The 17,824-nt window shown below is 55.0% G+C and overlaps 1 protein-coding gene across 1 annotated transcript in view; it reads left to right on the top strand.

Moving 5' to 3' along the window:
* The first annotated feature begins 2,460 nt into the window (after nt 1–2,460).
* Sez6l (seizure related 6 homolog like) overlaps nt 2,461–17,824 on the top strand; it is a 60,334-nt gene continuing 44,970 nt past the window's right edge. Inside the window, 8 exon segments of the mRNA XM_048784885.1 lie at nt 2,461–2,539; nt 5,064–5,408; nt 5,411–5,478; nt 5,480–5,786; nt 6,906–7,039; nt 9,497–9,689; nt 11,535–11,720; nt 17,365–17,530. Of these exon segments, the coding sequence (XP_048640842.1) occupies nt 2,461–2,539; nt 5,064–5,408; nt 5,411–5,478; nt 5,480–5,786; nt 6,906–7,039; nt 9,497–9,689; nt 11,535–11,720; nt 17,365–17,530 (1,478 nt within the window).

Below are 17,824 nucleotides of genomic sequence, written 5' to 3'. Positions count from 1 at the left end.
CTCCCGGGCATTGATACAGCGGACCCTCCCATCCACCGAAGCCCGCCTCCTCCATCAAAGTTAGAAAAGGGGACAGAGGAGGGCGCCCCTCCTTGGACGGCAGGAGAGATGCCCAGCTGCCTCCTGCGTCCCCGGACGGTCCCTGGAGAGAGAGCGACGCGGATGCGCACTTCATTAAGACTCCATCCCGTCCCCGAGCTCTGGGTGGTCATGGGTCTGCGTCTGTCTCCCTGAGTCCCCGGCATCTCTCAGAGCATCTCTCAGAGTGTCCCCCAAAGGAGAAAGGGGGTCCCCTGCGCTGGCTGGAGGGTGGAGCGCAGATTAACTGACAGCATCTGCCAGAGCCCTGAATGCGCGCCATCAGGAAGGAAGCAGCCGCCAAGTGTGACGGGGGTGATTGAGGGTTTTAAACGCTCTGAGGAAAAGGACGGAATTTAACTTAATGGCCACGGGGCCCCCAGGAAAAAGCAGCCCATTAGAGCGAATTATGGAGTTGCCAGATCCCCGGCTCCGGGGCCAATCCAGACGACATCGCGCAGCCTGCGAGCAGCTCACCAGCTGCACAGGTTGCAGACTATAAGTTTGAGCCCCCAAGACGGTCCGGCTTGTGTGGGATCTGCAGCAGGGGAATGCCTGGGCAGAGAGACAGGCATAGTGGTGGACACAAAGTCCCCTGGACTGGCAGGCTTTCAAGGGAAGAGGCTGACTGTCCCCAGCTGGAGTCCCTCTCTCTAGTCCTTCCAGTTAGCTCTGGCTCACACCCACCACCCTGGGGACCCCGGGCTGGGGGGGGGGGAGGAGTGATGATGAAATCTGTCCCCTGTATTTCCTTTCGCTTCCATTGGTGATATTCAGGTCTTGGAGGACTGAGATCACCAAGGGAGGTCACAGGCCTTGGAAAGAGACAGAGTCACCCCCTGTCCCTCGAACCCACACCTGCTTCTTGATGCCTGCACCCTTGAGCACCTAGAGGGCAAATTGAAAGAGGACCACGTAGCAAGTCAGCAAGACCCCAGGTTCCCAGTGACCACACCTCCCTGTCAGGCAAATGCAAATCAAAACCACCACGACGTGGCTCCTCACCCCAGTTAGAGCGGCCGTTATCACACACCAAAAAAATATATAGATGCTGGCCAGGACGGGGACAAAAGCCAGCTCTCCTACGTGGCTACTGGAAATGTAGCACAGTGCAGCCATAATGGAGAGCCACGGATGGAGGTTCTTCAGAACACTAGAAATGGAACTACCATATGCTCCAGCTGTCCCACTCCTGGGCATGTACCCAAAGGACATAGAACCAGTATGCAACAGAGGCATCTGCCCTTGCAGCACTGTTCAAAAGAGCCACACTATGGAACCAACTGAGATGTCCACTGACAAGTGAACAGATAAGGAAAATGTGGTGCTCATACACAGTGGAATACTATACAGCCCGGAAAAGGGAGGGATCTGTCATTTGCAGGCAACACAGCTGGAACGAGGAACCTCATGTTGAGTGAAATGAGCCAGGCACAGAAAGGCAGATATCATGGGATCTCATCCATCTGGGAAACTGAAAATGCAGTTCTCATGGAAAAATAGAATGTAATCCCTGGAGTCGAGGAAGGGTCAGGAAGTGAGCACAGAGTGAACAGAACAACCCCCAAGACACAGTTTGATTTTTCCCACAGCACAGGAGAGCAACTGGGGTCTGATGGCTGACCACCTGGTTTATTTCAGAATACTGAAAAAGGAGAGCCCAGAGGTTCCCGACACACAGAAAGGATAACGGCTTAGGTAGAGGGAGGTGCTAGTTACCCTGATTGGATCATCACGCATTTTAGCATGTATTGAGTTATCATACTGGACTCCCCCAAGTAGCTCCAAATAATTGTGTCCACTGACAAAAACTTTTAATTGCCAGAGGGGTTTTGGCAACCCTGAGCTCCCTAGGACTCATTCCTAGAGATAGAGAGTTGGTGGGTCTGAATCTGGGGGCAGGCAGGATTATCCTGGAGAAAACTCTAGAACCCAGAGCCACAAAATGAGAGTCTGGGAGGGAACAAAGAAGGTGCTGTCCAAGCTGCGGGGAATACCAAGCAACACCAGAATTTCCTAACAGAGCCAGCCGCACAGTCTGAAATCAAGAAAGAAATGCCGGGTGGACTGCAGATTTATTTAGAGCCAGGTGCGGTGGTGCACACCTGCTCCCAGCAGCTCGGGAGGCTGAGGCAGGAGGATCACGAATTCAAAGCCAGCCTCGGCAACTCAGCGAGGCCCTGAACAGCTCAGTGAGACCCTGTCTCTAAATAAAACACAGAATAGGGCTGGGGTGGGGCTCAGTGGTCGAGGGCCCCTGAGTTCAATCCCTGGTACCAAAATAAAAAAAAAAAAACATTTACTTAGGATCCCAAAGCCTCGTCTGTAAAACAGGAGTGATAATTTCTCCCTTGCAAGGTTGAGAAAGAACTGAATGAGGTAATGGGTGTGACGCAGTTGTGCATTCCTGGCACCCAGCCAGCACAGTACAGTGTTTCAAACATCACGATTGCCATGGCAGGTGCGGTGTCCTGCTCTTTGTGGGTTCGTATGTGCAGATGACAAGACTTACTCTGCTGATGGTCTCCCTCCCTCGTCTCCTCCTGCCCCCTGGTGACGGAGGGCAGAGTCTGGGAAGCCGACCACATGACCAAACAGAGCCCATCAGCCGGCTGGGGACTTCGCCCAGCCTAGCAGGGTTAACAAGGGCTCTAAAAATAATTGTCAATTGCTTGTTTGTTCCAAAAACAATGTCACAGCTACATGGGCCCTTCTGTCACGCTCATCAGGCTGCATATTTGACACTTAGAGAGACCCAGGAGCATCTGTGCTGGTGAGTGGTGGCCCAGACAGGATGACCCCTGGGGACCCCTGAGCCTGGCTGTACCCAAGCTGTTGGTATCAACCACAGCTGGGCCCCAGAGCTGGATGTCCCAACCCGCCACCTCCACCAGCTCTGTCTGGTCACCCTCTCCTCACTGCACAGTCTATAGAGACTGTCACCATTAATCCTTTGGTAAAAGCCACCGCTTTTGGAACAAACTCGCATCCCATCCAATCCTCCGAGTCGAGTTGGAAAATCCCGATTCTACCCCAGAAGGTGCGGGGCCTGGGGAAGGTCACCGGCTCGCCCAGGCTCCTGCGGCCGGGGGACCCGACCCCCAGGCCAGTCCCAGGAAGCCCGCGTGGCCCCTCACGACCTTGGCCTGCCCCGCTGTCCCCTGCACGCCCTCTCCTCTGCCGGCTGTCATCCTGGAGGGAACGCCGGCTGCTGAGCCATGCTCCCCCCAACAGGGACATTTGCGGCTGCCGGTTGCAAACCTTCGCCGTCTGTGGATCCAGCCTCCGAGGCCAACTCCATGAGAGCAAGTGAACCTTCCCACCGGCTGCTCAGACGCATCCAGATGACATCCCTGAGGGCCCCCAGAGCGGGGACGGCGCTGACCGAGCGCCTCTCTGCAGGAAACCCAGGAGGATGGCTCTCCAGCCCCGCCTCTGTCCCACGATGTCATTTCTCTCCATCTGGAGATCCTCACGTCCTGACCGGGGACAGGAGGAATGGTGACAGTGGCTGGCCGTGACAGAGCCCACCTGTGAGAGAGGCGCTGTCCCGGGTGCTGAGGGAAGCCCGGGGACAGCAGCCCCATTTGACAGGCAGGACAACTGAGGCTCACAGAGAGGAAGCCACTGACCGGCACCTGGAAGAGCTGGGCCGAGGAGGGTCCACGAAGCTCTTTTCAAGCAGGATTCAGGCCAGGAAGGCCCTTTAAAAATTATCTCTCAGTGGTTCTCCGAGTCCCCAAGTTCCCTTAGGAATTTTAATTTTGGGGGAGGGAGTGTACCAGGGATTGAACTCGGGGACACTCAACCACTGAGCCCCACCCCCAGCCCTGTTCTGTATTTTATTTAGAGACAGGGTCTCACTGAGTTGCTTAGGGCCTCGCTGTGGCTGAGGCTGTCTTTGAACTCGTGATCCTCCTGCCTCAGCCTCCAGAGCCTCTGCGATGACAGGAGTGGGCCACCAGGCTCAGCTCCCTCAGGACTTTTTGACTCTATGATGCCATACAAGCAATATGCCTTCAGTAGAAACTGTGCCTCAGATTTGGAATCTGGGTCTTTTTCCAGACAGGCAGCATATGGTACATCTTCCCCTGTGAGGTTGGGCGGGGGCGGGGCCGCAGCTCTGGGGCGCCACCTAATGGACAGTTTGGACCATCCCGACCCTGGGTAGGTCAGATGTCCCCAGCACGTTTTCAATTTACGGTGTTTTCAATTTGCAATGGTGTCAGGCAGCAGAGTTGGAGGAGCATCTGTAGATGGTTTTACTTTCAAGATAAACATGAGGGCTGGGGCTGGGGCTCAGTGGTAGAGTGCTTGCCTCGCATGTGTGAGGCACTGGGTTCGATTCTCAGCACCATATACAAATAAATGAATAAAATAAAGGTCCGTCAACAACTAAAAGCTATATTTAAAAAAATAAAGAGATAAAATGAGTCACAAGCGTGGCACAGCAAGAAGACCCACAAAGTCCTGGCCCCTGCCTCCCTACATAACCAGGGCTGTCCCTAATCTCCCTCCACCTGTGCCTCCAGCTCCCTTCCAAGTCCTCTTTCACATTGGGCCTTCATGGGTCTTCACATATCCTCCTCTTAGGTGTCCTTCTGTGATGGACAACATGTGCAACCGTATATGGCAGACTGTGTGAAGACCCTGTCCTCTCTGTCCTGTTAGCACACAAACTTCTCGCTCTCTAATTGTTACTGCTTAGAAATATGATTGTCTCTACTTTCCTGTCCACCACTGCCGGCCATCTAGCGCATACCCAACTAGACCTTGACACTTGTGGCCTTGGTTCCTACAGTCCTGATGCTTAACTGGGTCCCAGCATGAGCCACCCCAAATCTTTCAGGAAAAGGGAGGACAGGAAGGGAGCAGAGGAGGGATGGGGACTGGGAGGGGAGGACCTAAAGGGCAGCCTGCAAGCCTTGGGGACCCTCTACCCCTGCAGACCCAAGCTGACAGGTGTCTTTTCTTCTCTTCCCAAGATGTGGGACCAGAGGGCGCCTTCGGTCCTTCCGATCCTTACCTGCTGCCCTCCGACGCGCTGGACAGCGGCAGCCTGAGCAAAGAGAGCCCCGAGGAAGGGGTGACGATGGTCCCTGCGACCCCCGCGCAGTCGGGGGAGGAGCTCGGGGGGCCGGAGCTGGAAGGAACAGGACCCTCGGCGCATCCCCAGCCCCCGGCTCTGTCGCCGCTGCTTCCAGAGGAGACCGGCCCCGAGCACAGGGTCCCGCCCCGGAGGAAGCCGCCGGCCATCAGGCAGGGGCACCTGTGGCCACCGGCCACTTCAGCAGCGGCGGTCCCAAGCTCAGGGTCCCGCGCGCGCGCCCGGCCCTCCTCTCCTCCACCACTGAGGAGCCCCGTCCCCCGGGGGACCTGGACCCTGTGGTGGCCTCCGAACCCGTCCTCGGAGGTGCACGGCTGGCCGGAGCGGGAGGAGGGGACGGTCCCCACCACGCCCGCGCCGCCGCAGCTGGCACCCTTCACCTCGCAACCCTGGGTGGCGCACACGCTCCCGCAGGGGCCCGGCCCCCAGGAGCCCGCTGCGCCCCAGGACGCCCACGAGGCCACCCCCGACGACGCCAGCACCGTGACCCTGATGGACAAAGGCGACAACGAGCTGACAGGCTCGGCCTCCGAGGACAGCCAGGAGACCACCACGTCCACCATCGTCACCACCACGGTCATCACCACCGAGCAGGCGCCAGGTACTCAGCCCGGCTCCGAGGGAGCGACGCTGGCGGGCAGAGGGGGCCTTCTGGCCTTTCCCGAGGCCCCCACCCCACTTTTTGCAGAGCTGAGCTCTGAACCCAGGGCCTCCATGTGCTAGGCGAGCCCCCACCTTGAGCCACGTCCCCAGAAGCCCCAGGGACATTTCTTTTCATCACGACGTTGTCCTCTGTATCTGTGGGGCGTGGTGGCACTTGTCTGTCATCCCAGCAGCTCGGGAGGCTGAGGCAGGAGGATCGGGAGTTCAAAGCCAGCCTTGCCACAGCCAGGACCTAAGCAACTCAGTGAGATCCTGTCTCTAAATAAAGTATTAAAAGCGCTGGGGATGGGGCTCATGGTTAAGTGACCCTGGGTTCAATCCCAGGTTCAAAAAGAGAAAGAGAGAAAATTTGCACCTGCACTAATCATGTACAAACTCTTTCCCATCCTTATCCCTAATCCATGCCCTAGGATGACTATTTGCCCAGCATTCAGAGGGTAGCCAGGATTATAAATAATGACACGAATATGTAATAATCTGAATGAAGTAGGTAAAGGGTCACAGGTTCTTCTGAAAATAGGGCATCCTTTCTCCTAAGGGACTCGTGAATGCACAGACTTTGATATCTGAGGAAGTTCCAGAGCAAACCTCTGGTAATGTCCAGGGGCGGCTCTGCATGTGTTCCTCTAGACGGGGGACTTCTGCACTGAGTCCTTCACCTGTGGGAGAGGGGCCCCCAACAGCCCAGCAAGGTGGGGTCTCCTTGAAGAGTGTAAGCTCTGGGTCTGACTCGTGTTTGCTGTGTGAGCTTGGCCACCCAGCAAACCTCTCTGAGCTTTCCTTGACCTGGTTCTAAAATGGATCTGAGGATACTATGGGGATAAGTGGGTCAGCCCTGCAGGCTGGTTAGAAAGGCATCCAGCAGCACTTAGTGGCTTGGTTTGGGTATTTTATTGCCACTTTGATGATCACATCCGTTCTAGAGCTAAGGAGTCAACAGCAGCCGGAGGAACGAAAACGCGGTTTCCCCTAGAAGCCCCCCACACACACACACAGCCTGCCGTGGGCTTTGAGCCTCCATGTGTGGCCCCGTGCCCTGATCCAATGCTCCCCTCAGCCCTCTGCAGCCTGAGCTTCTCCAACCCCGAGGGCTACATCGACTCCAGCGACTACCCACCACTGCCCTTCAACAGCTTCCTCGAGTGCACCTACAACGTGACCGTCTACACCGGCTACGGGGTGGAGCTCCAGGTAAGTGGGCCGGGCACCTGCCGCCGCCTCCTCCCGCAGGACTTCCCGGGAGGGTTGTCTCCGCCAGGCCTCCTGCTGTCACCTGAGCAGCTCGGTTCTCTTTCTCTCCAACCAGGGCTATTTGAGCTGGGTTTTGTCAAGTGAGTAGGGGTCCCTAACTGAGAGCCCCTGGAGTATCATGGAACCCTGGAACATGGGGGGGGGCGGTTTTTCCCCAGGAGGGAGGCCCTTGGTATCCTGCTGATCAACACACACCCACGGGGAAGCCCACCTGGTTCATTGGATTCTTAAACATTTCTCTGTGAATGAAAAGAAAAGCACAGAGCTCACACATCCATGTGCTAAGTCTCAGCTCCATCAAAGCTGTGCAGCCCTGGGCAAAGATCTTCACCTCTCTGAACCTCAACTTCCCCTTCCGTAAAATAGAAGTACTGTGACTAGTTTGAAGGAGGACTAAACACAGCAATCCAGAGAGAGCAGAGAGCACTTGGCCAGAGCCCCCAGACACAGGACACGATGCTCAGGACGCGTTGCCCTATGCCCTCAGCACACCAGCACCTGGCTCCAGCCTTCCTGGGAGGTCGCCCCATCTTTTGAAATCCTTGCAGAATGAACCCTGGAGGCAGGCCTGGGGGTGGGGTGCTATCCAGCAAACGGTCCCACAGAGGAAAGGAAGAAAGTGGGGTCAGAAAAAGGGTCCCACATCCTGTGGCCTTGACCTTTTGGGGCCAAGGTTAGGATTTTGGATGCGTTCCTTTTTCTAATAGACCATAAAAAGCCATCGATAAGGACAATAAAGAGCCAGGTGCAGTGGCACATGCCTGTCATCCCAGTGGCTGGGGAGGCTGAGGCAGGAGGATCCTGAGTTCAAAGCCAGCCTCAGCAAAGGAGAGATGCTAAGCAACTCAGCGAGTCCCTGTCTCTAAATAAAATACAGAATAGGGCTGGGGATGGGGCTCAGTGGTCCAGTGCCCCCTGAGATCAATCCCTGGTACCATCATTAATTAATTAATTACAGAACCATTTCTGAGCTGGGGTCTTTGGATGTCCTCACCAGAACGAGACTCTAGGGAGGCGTTTGGACCTGTACGGGATGGGCAGAAGCTAAGCCCCTCCTAACCAGGGGTCTTTGTGGCCCCCAGAGTGGAGCGTTCTCAGGGGTCCGTCGTGGGTGGTTACTCGATATCCGTGGAATTAAAACAAACTGGAGAAAACTTTCAGTCCGTCTGACCCGGGGCTTACTGAGCCCTCTCCTCCGTATCTCAAAGTGACCCACTGTGTATCTAATACAGTGTGCACACAGTAGGACTCCTCATTCCGTGACACCAGGCAGAGTGGCCAACACGGGGGACTGGTAGCACACAGACAGACTCAGTGCCTGACCTAAAAGAGTTCAAGGTCATAACAGAAACACACAAGACACCCCTGGGTGAGTTGGGGGGGTGCTGTAGAGGATAGTGGAGCACTGGGCATGCTCCTTGGGCCTCAGAGAAGGTCTCAAAGGTGAGGGCAATGTTGGTGGGGCTTTGATGAATGAGTAGGAGTCCGTGAAAGAGGAGAATGCCTGGCCTGAAGAAGGAAGGGCTCGTGGGAGAGACTGCTCCGCTTAGACAAAGGGCAGAGGGGCTCTGTCCCCAGCCCTGCTCTGAAGGCCTCAGTCTTAGGCCAGGCAGTGTGAATCACATGCACACGCACACACTCTGTTCATCCTCACTGTGAAACCACTGCAGTATCTCCCTTCTCTCTCGTCCAATCCTAGAAAGTGGGAAAGACCAAGCAAGAACACGGTTCTTTGGAAGAGGTTGGTGGCCTTGCAGACAGAGCCACCAGTTAGGAGGACATGTGCAGGGGCCTGGGGATACCCTAGAAACGAGACCTCAGCCCTCATCTGCCAATTCACACAGAGCAGGAGAATGTGCTCGATCACCCCTAAGTGTTTATTGAGCACCTACTAGAACCAGGCACTATTCCAGGCATGGGGGGGGGGGGGGGGGGGGGTCCCTGAGCAGCATGAAGAATCCACACCCTCTCGGAGTTGACACTGGTGAGATGTCCTCTCCTATCTCCTGGAGAGTGGGCCTCAAGCACAAGTTGGCCAGACCCCTGCCTCCAGCCCACCAGCTCCAGGAGAGTCTATCCAACCCACCAGCACCCAGGAGCCTCTGGCAAGGACAGCCATGGGTGCCCCTCAGACCACAGGACCCTTGCACGGCCTCTTCCCTCCAGCTTGGTTTTACCCTGTCCCCTTGGTCTTTGGGGAACTGAGAGGACAGACAGCTCCAGGCTCCTGTGGGCTGGGGCTTGGGGCCTGGGGGTCCCATTGACCAGGGGCTGGTGGAGGTACCACATTGGCCGTGTCTGGGCCAGCTGGGGTGCCACACTGATGTCCTCGCAGCCTGGGAGGGCCCTGTCAAACAAGGCTCAGCGTTTCTGTCTGCCTGTCCCTACCGTCCCCAGGTGAAGAGCGTGAACCTGTCTGAGGGGGAGCTGCTGTCCATCCGCGGCGTGGACGGCTCCACCCTGACCGTCCTGGCCAACCAGACGCTCCTGGTGGAGGGGCAGGTGATCCGAAGCCCCACCAACACCATCTCCGTCTACTTCCGGACCTTCCAGGACGGCGGGCTCGGGACCTTCCAGCTGCACTACCAGGGTACGCCAGGCCAGGCCACCAGACGGGGCGCCCACCTCCGTGTCCCTCTGGCCCACTGAGTCGAAACTTCTTCTGTGCCAGGGAGCCTTCGGGAGGTTGATTAGGTGACAACCCTTCTCGGGATAGTGTCTCCAGCAGCAACGGGAGCCTGCGGTCCCCAAAGGAGCCAGTCCCGTTGAGTCACAGTTGTCAAAATATTGCCATAATCCGCGAGCTTCTGTATCCCTGCATTAGATAATATCCCCCAATGTTTCTGATAATGACTGCAATTTCAGAGAAATGTGTCAAGATATACATTATGCTATAAAATGATCCGTGCTGCTCTTATGACAGACTCGCAGGCTCCGCTAATAAGCCAACCCCGTGCTGCCTGCAGCCGTGAGGGACAGGTGTCCCGGAGACCAGCTAGGGGCTGATGAAAATAAGCTGCCACTCCCCTGTTCAAGTCCATGGCCCTGGGTCCCCTCTGAGGCTCCCTTGGACTCCCGAAGAAGAGCCTGTGGCCCCAGCAGCCCTCTGTCTCCAGGTCTCCCCCACTTGCTTCCTGCCTGATTCTCTCCCTCTCGCCTCGTCCTCTCTCCCTCTCTCCTTCCTCCCTTCTCCCCCCCCCATTTTCTCACCTCCTGGCTGCTCCATGATGTCAAATGTCCCTTCCCTTAACTAAGAGCCCCTCCTTGGATATTTGCCAGTCACCAACATACCCACCTGGACAGTGAAGCCCTTGGCCGCACATCTGGATTTGGGGGACCATGTCCATGTATATCTGATGGACCAGACCGCTGGAAGAACAAATCACTTCTGACTTTTCCCTAGAGGGTTCTGGACCAGGGGGAGGGCCATAGACAGAGGGGTTCACCTCCTCACACCTGTTGATACAGAGACCACCCTGTACTGTTGTCATGGACCCAAAACAAGAGAGAAAATAACTCGTTGAAACATGAACTTGAACTTCCTCCCCCAGACACACTGGGAGTGAAGACAGGTGTTCTATGCCCAACCGCCATCTAGGAGTGGGGTCAGCATGACCTGGACATCAGGCGCTGCCCATGGCTCAGGCCCCACCAGCGCCCCACCACCTGAAAGCCTACTGTGCGCCAGCCCTGTGCTCGGCTGCCCCCCCCCAGCATGATCTCGTTTCATCTTGACACTCCCGTGAGGGGGTCACCATCAGCACCTCCCCCAGGAAGATGAAGAACAGGAAGGTCAGGGAGATGAGTCTCAGGGCCACGGGGTTCCAAGTGAGAGAGTAAGGACGGGGACCACACATGTGTTCCCCCAGGGGCTCTGGCTCCCCAGCCAGGGGCTTTTTCTATTTTTTTATTTTTATTTTTTGGGGGGTACCAGGGATTGAACTCAGGGGCCCTCGACCACTGAGCCCCATCCTCAGCCCTAGTTTGCATTTTATTTAGAGACAGGGTCTCACTGAGCTGCTTAGGGCCTCGCTGTGGCTGAGGATGGCTCTGAACTTGTGATCCTCCTGCCTCAGCCTCCCCAGCAGCTGGGAGGACAGGCATCTCCATTTAACATCTGAACCAGCACAGGGAGGTGCACAGGCGGCACCTGCCCTCCTGTGTGTGAGAGAGAGACTCAATGAGGCCAGGGAGTTGTTTTTAACCCCAAAGCTGCTGTCACTAGCTAGGCGGAGCGGGGAGTTTTGAGCCCCGAGACAGTGCTACTCGGGGAACTTCTGTACCCCGCAATCAGTGAGAGTCACAACCCCCTCCCGCGTCCCCAGGGCCTGGTCATTTGTCCTCAGTACAAATGGGCCCCTGGGATGTGGGTTGCGTCCTGGTCACCCCCTTGGCGGGATGGGGTGACGGCCTCTGTCCTTGCCCTTCTCCCCAGCCTTCATGCTTAGCTGCAACTTCCCCCGCCGGCCCGACTCCGGGGACGTCACCGTGATGGACCTGCACTCAGGCGGGGTGGCCCACTTCCACTGTCACCTGGGCTATGAGCTGCAGGGCGCCAAGACACTGACCTGCATCAACGCCTCCAAGCCCCACTGGAGCAGCCCGGAGCCCGTCTGCTCAGGTAGGCCCCGCCCACTCGGGTAGGCCCCGCCCGCCCCAGTCAGGCCCGCCCAGCCACGCCCATCCCGGCCACGCCCTCCAACCCAGGTCCTCAGAAGGAGCTCAGGGCCGGCCGCCACCCAGAGGAGAGTACACCCACCCCTGAGGGCTTACCTCTTAACTGGGGTAAAACCTGTACTACACCAAATTTACCACCAGAAACATTTAGTATATTCACAATATTGTGACACCATCACCACAGTCTAGTTCCAGGACATCTTTATCCAAACGGAAACCCTCTACTCCTGAGAAATTCCTCCCCAGTCTCCTCCCCGCAACCCCTAGCAACCACCAGGCTCCTTTCTGTAACCCGCGGATCGGCTCATTGTGGAAATTCATGTCCACGGGATCATATCTCATGTGATTTCTGTGACCGGTTTCTCTCACTGGCCATGACATTGGCAAGGTTCTTTCAGATTTCAGATGGTATGGGAGCTCCGTTCCTTTTCATGGCTGTATAATATGCATTGCATGGTTCTACCAGCTTTTGCATATCTGACCATGGGCATTGGAGTGGCCTCCACTTTTTGCTGATGTAAATGAGGCTGCTGTGAGCATTTGTATGCAAGTCTTCACGTGGACATAGTTCTCATTTCTCTTAGCTATCCAAAAAATGGAATATTCCCATGCAGTGGTTTTATATTTCCAAGAGCCATATTCGAGGACACCCATTTCTCCTCTTGTTATACCCCATGCTGTTGTCATAGCGGTCATAGCCGGTGTGAAGGTGCTGTTTGGTCTTGTTTTGCTGTGCTGGGAATTGAACCCAGAGCCTCGCGCATGCTAGGCATGTGCCGTACCACTGAGCCCATCGCAGCCCTCGTGGTGGCTTCCACAGTTCCCTGATAACTAATGATGTCTGGCATCTTCTCGTACACTTGTCGGTCATGTATATTTTCTTTAAAGAAACCTCCGCTCCAGTCCTTTGCCCAGGGTTTAATGACTATTTGTTTTTTTTCTTGTTGAATACTAAGAGTTCTTTATATATTCTGGATACTAAGCCCTTAGAATACATAGGATTTACAAATATTTCCTCCTCTTCTGTGGGTTTGTCTTTTCACTTCTTGATAGTGCCATTTGATGGAAGGAAAAATATATTATTAATTTTGATGACGTCTCATTTATCTATTGTTCTTTGTTGCTTGTGTTTGGGGCATGACTGCCGCCATTTTGTTCTTTTTAGTTGAGCTCATATGCACTGAGCATCCTGCCAGAGGCTGTAGTTAATCCCACCTCCTGGGATACACTGCCCCCATTTCAAGATAAGTCTCATGGAGGTGAAGTGACTTGCCTAAAGTCACCAGGCAGCTGGGGAAGGTAGCCTGCCCGCAGCCTGGCACCCTCCAGCCAAGGGGAGTGGACCCTGTGGGTCCTGCCCTCTGCAGACAGCAGCTAAGACTTCAAGACTCAGAAGGAATCCCACACGCACGAGGCTCTTTGTCGCCCAGAGCCGTTCCTATCCGCTGGTCACTCCACAGACCTCCAGCAGCATCTCTGTGTGCAGGATGCCGCCCCAGTGCCTGGCCGTCTCAGAGAGCCTGTCCCCAGCCCTGGCTCTGGGGGTCTCCAACCTAGTGCACAATGCAGTGTGCGAATGAGCCAGCAGGGACCAAAGGTGACGTTACTTAGGGACTGTGACAAGTGCCAGGAAATGAACTCCCCGGATGGACCCAAGCAGATGAGTGGGGACCAGAGAGACATCAGAAATCAGGGCAAGAGGGGTGGCCACGAGGAAGGGTGTGCGGGGAGGAGGCACGAAGGTGGGAGTGAGGGGTGAGGATGGGGAAGGAGTCCCAGGGAGGAGTCCCAGGGAGGAGTCCCAGGGAATGCCTCCAAACCAGCATCTGGAGTGTTGGGAGAGAACTGGGCTAAAGGCCGGGGACGGGGACGGTCACTCCAGGCAAGTGAAGCAGCAAGTGCAGAGGCCTTGAGGGGGAAGGAAGCTATTGAGTCTGAGAAAGTAAAACGAGACCAGTCGGGTAAGGGGGCAGCACCCACGTGGCTCAAGGTCCTCGGGTGCGACATGGGTGCACGAGTGGCGGACATCTGTGTGGCTTCAGGCCCAGGAAGAAGCGCCCTGGCCGCTGTGTGGCACACAGATGGCCAGAGATGCTCCGAGGGCCTCCGTGGCCACCAGGTGGCGCTCCGCCCCTCAGTGAGGGAGGCCTGGAGCGGAGGTACAGGCTCCAAGTGTGGGCCGAGGCCGGAGCGCCCCGCGCCTGAGCTGGGCCCTTTACACATTCAGTCCTCGCAGCAAGGTCCTTAATGCACCGTCTGAGCCCCGTGCAAAACCAGCCGAGTCAGAATCTGCATTTCACACGCCCCTCGGTGGCTCGTGGGCACATCATGGTTTGGGAAGCACCAGCTGTGTCACACTGACCCTGCACCCGCGGGGCAGGCTGGGCTCTGTCCATGGTCCTGAAGGACGAATGGACCTCTCTGGCAACTTCTTTGGTGCATATCACAGCAAAGTCCAGAGCAGAGGGCAAAACCCCTTGTAGAACCTCAAGAGTCCTGGGGGTGGGGGGGGCAGCATAGATGACCCCTATTGGCTGAGCACCTACTACGTGCCAGGCCATGCGCCATGAATGAGGTGAACACCAGGCACCAAATGGCAGGATTCGAGCGCTCGCGGTCAAGTGGAATCCAAAACAGCAAATGAGTGGTGATGTTTACGAGATTTAATTGCTGAGGTGTTGTCCCCGAGGCCTGCAGAATGTTTCTCTTTTTCAAACAAAGGAGGGAAAATCCAAAGCACAGGGCAGTTATTGTGCCCGATGCTCTCGTGTTAATTTATATGTATGTGTGAAAGCAAGAGGAATCGAGCCTCAGTCTTGCTGAGGAAGATGGATGGGGAGCTGTGTCCGGCAAATCCAAGGCCAACAGAGCCATCCGTCGGCTTCATAAGGCTAGAGGGGAACCAAGGGGCGTCCCGGGAAAAGCAGCCCAGAGGACAGATGGCGCCACCCCCCACCGGGGACAGTGTCCTCCATCTCTGTCTCCAAACCACACTGGAGTGACACTGACAAGGTTTGGGGCACCTTCTCTGAGCCAGGCACGGCACCAAGCCCTATCTATAGAGATCACCTCAGTGACTTCCCTCTGCGTCCTCTGAGGAGGGTGGAATGATTATTGTCATTATTACAGCAGGGAGACCCAGTTCAGAGCCTCGAGTGCCCTCCACAGCAGGGAAGTGGCCTCGAATCCAAGGCTGGGGGACAATCTCTCCAGGATGGGACAGGAAGGCAAACTGGGCTCTGTCCATGGTCCTGAAGGACATGTGGACCTTTCTGGTTACTTCTTTGGTGCATATCACAGCAAAGTCCAGAGCAGAGAGGAGACCTACCCACCCACTCAGCTCTTCTGCTGTAACGGTATTCAGAGCTGAGTGCAGTGGCGCACACCTGTAATCCCAGCCGTTCAGGAGGCTGAGGCAGGAGGATCACCATCTCAAGGCCAGCCTCAGCAACTTAGCAAGGCCCTCAGCCACTTAGTGAGACCTTATCTCAAAATAAAAAAATAAAGAAGGGCTGAGGATGTGGCTCAGTAGTTAAGCACTCCTGTGTTCAATCCCTGGGACATCCCCACCACCACCAAAAAAAGCCTATTCAGTCACATACTCATTCAACAAATACTCAATGAGCATTTGCTATATGTCCATAATGAAAAAAAGAAAGATTAATTTCTCAATCAACAAACATTTACAAAGTGCCCAATATACTCCGTGCACCCTGAGATCTGTAGAATATCACCATGAATTAGAAACGGGATGGAGGAGTAGCTGCAGTAACAGATTCCAGAGTCAAGCATCATGAGTCTGAGTCCCATCTACTCCACTTTCCTAGCCTTGTGTCCTTGGGCTAGTGGCTTACCACCTCTGGACTTCTTTTTCCTCTTTTACAAAAGGAATGGTTGCTGTTTATTCAATATTTACTGAGCACATGCTACACACCGTGAACTCATCCGGGTGCCAGTGTTCAAGAAAAGCCAAAATAATAATGATGATGGATTGAACCCAGGGGCCCTCGACCCCTGAGCCCCACCCCCAGCCCTATTTTGTGTTTTATTTAGAGACAGGGGCTCACTGAGCTGCTTAGGGCTTCACCCTTGCTGAGGCTGCCTTTGAACTCGTGATCCTCCTGCCTCAGCCTCCTGAGCTGCTGGAATGACAGGTGTGGGCCACCACTCCCTGCTGAAACCCACATCTTACAGAGGCAAAAATGCAGAATGGAGAAACAGCTCCCCAGGCAGCACATGACAAAACAATTTCCTAAGACCCCAACATCTCCTGGGCATAAGAGTCAGAATGGCTCCTCATTTGTGAACTGAGAGAGCTGTGTACCTCTTTCTAGGGCACAAATCACTTTTTAATATTTCTTTATTACATTTTTATGATAAAAGTAATATATGGTTCTGCTAAAAAAATGTTCAAGAAATTCAAAAGTGTAGAAGATAGAAGCAAATCACTTTTATATTCATGGTCTCAACGGATCCTGGCCAACAGCTCATTGAAATATGCACGACAGAATGTTTTCTGTCTTGCCTTTTTTTTTTCCCCACTTAAAAAATAGTGAGCATTTTCTTATGTTTGTAAGTGTTCTTTGAAAACACGGCTTTTGATAACCACCCAGAGAGAGTGTATTTATTCCACCAAACCCCTGTGAGAGGAATCTGTGTTGTGTCCTGGTTTCTCGGAGAAGCAAAGCGGTGAGGTGCGCCCTCCTTCTTAAATCCACGCACAAACCTCCAAACCTTTCTTAGGATCCATTCCCAGAGCAGCAATTCCAAGGTCAGAGCACTTGAACCCACTCTCCCACCTTTCCGCCTCATTGCCCGTCTGAAAGGTCCTAACGTTTTCATCCTCACTAGTCAAGGATAAGAGTGGCCTTTCTCATGACCTTTACCATCTCTGGGTTTTTATCTTGACCAATTAGGTGGATCCCAGAGTTTAGACTGCATCCTGTTATTATTAGTGAGCCTGGGTGTTGTTGTGCGTCCTGAGTTACTGAGCTGGATGTCTTATCTGGTGAACTTTTTGTGTCCTTCTCCATTAACATTTATTTCATTTTTTGTGGTTGGTGGTGGATTTGTTGGGGTTTTTGTTGTTTTTGTTTATGTTTTTCGGGAGAGGGAGGGGTACCCTCCACCCCGAGCCCCACCCCCAGCCCTATTCTGTGTTTTATTTAGAGACAGGGTCTCACTGAGCTGCTTAGCGTCTCCCTTTTGCTGAAGCTGGCCTTGAACTCGCCATCCTCCTGCCTCAGCCTCCCCAGCCACTGGGATGGCAGGCGTGGGCCACCGCACCCGCTGGATGAACATTGTATAATTAAAAGTCGGGGCACAGCCAGCTCCGTGGAAGAGAGCCCAGATCCCAGTCATTCCCTCCCATGACACACTCATGTCGGGGGTCCGGGTGTGGAGTGGGGTCCATCCAACAGGATGAAGCCTCCTGGAGGACAAGACTCTTCCAAGCGTCCCCACAGGCACCCCAACTCCTCCCCGGGGTCTCCCGTGCTCCACCCAGGCTGAGGGGTAAGGGTGGGACTGGGAGGAGGGACACCCATGGCCTCGCTCTCTCTGCTCTCTGCCCGCCCACGCTGGACCAGCCCCCTGCGGAGGAGCCGTGCACAACGCCACCATCGGCCGCGTCCTCTCCCCCAGTCACCCTGCCAACGCCAACGGAAGCCAGTTCTGCGTGTGGACCATCGAGGCCCCCGAGGGCCAGAAGCTGCACTTGCACTTCGAGAGGCTCTCGCTGCATGACAAGGACAGGTACATGGGAGGGCAGCACCCTGCCCCACAGCCTCCCGACACCAGGGTTTGGGGTCCCCGGGTGGACAGAGGCTTTGGCTCACAGAGTTCAAGGAAGTGAGTGCTGGGGACAGTGGCAGAGACCTCAGGGGCCATCAGCTGCCATCTCTTCCTCGGAGGCGAACAACTTCAAACCTTTAGCCAACCATTTTTCCCAGTTTGCCTGAGAAATTTCTAGGGATAGGCAGCTTGAAACAAAAACAAAATAAATCACAACAGGAACACATTGTTTTTTGAATTGATCACCCATTCTCT

The sequence above is a fragment of the Marmota marmota genome, unplaced genomic scaffold, assembly GCF_001458135.2.
Source record: "Marmota marmota marmota unplaced genomic scaffold, marMar, whole genome shotgun sequence".
NCBI lineage: Eukaryota > Metazoa > Chordata > Mammalia > Rodentia > Sciuridae > Marmota > Marmota marmota.
Note: the sequence above shows the minus strand (reverse complement) of the source record. Positions and strands in the feature narration are given on the sequence as shown.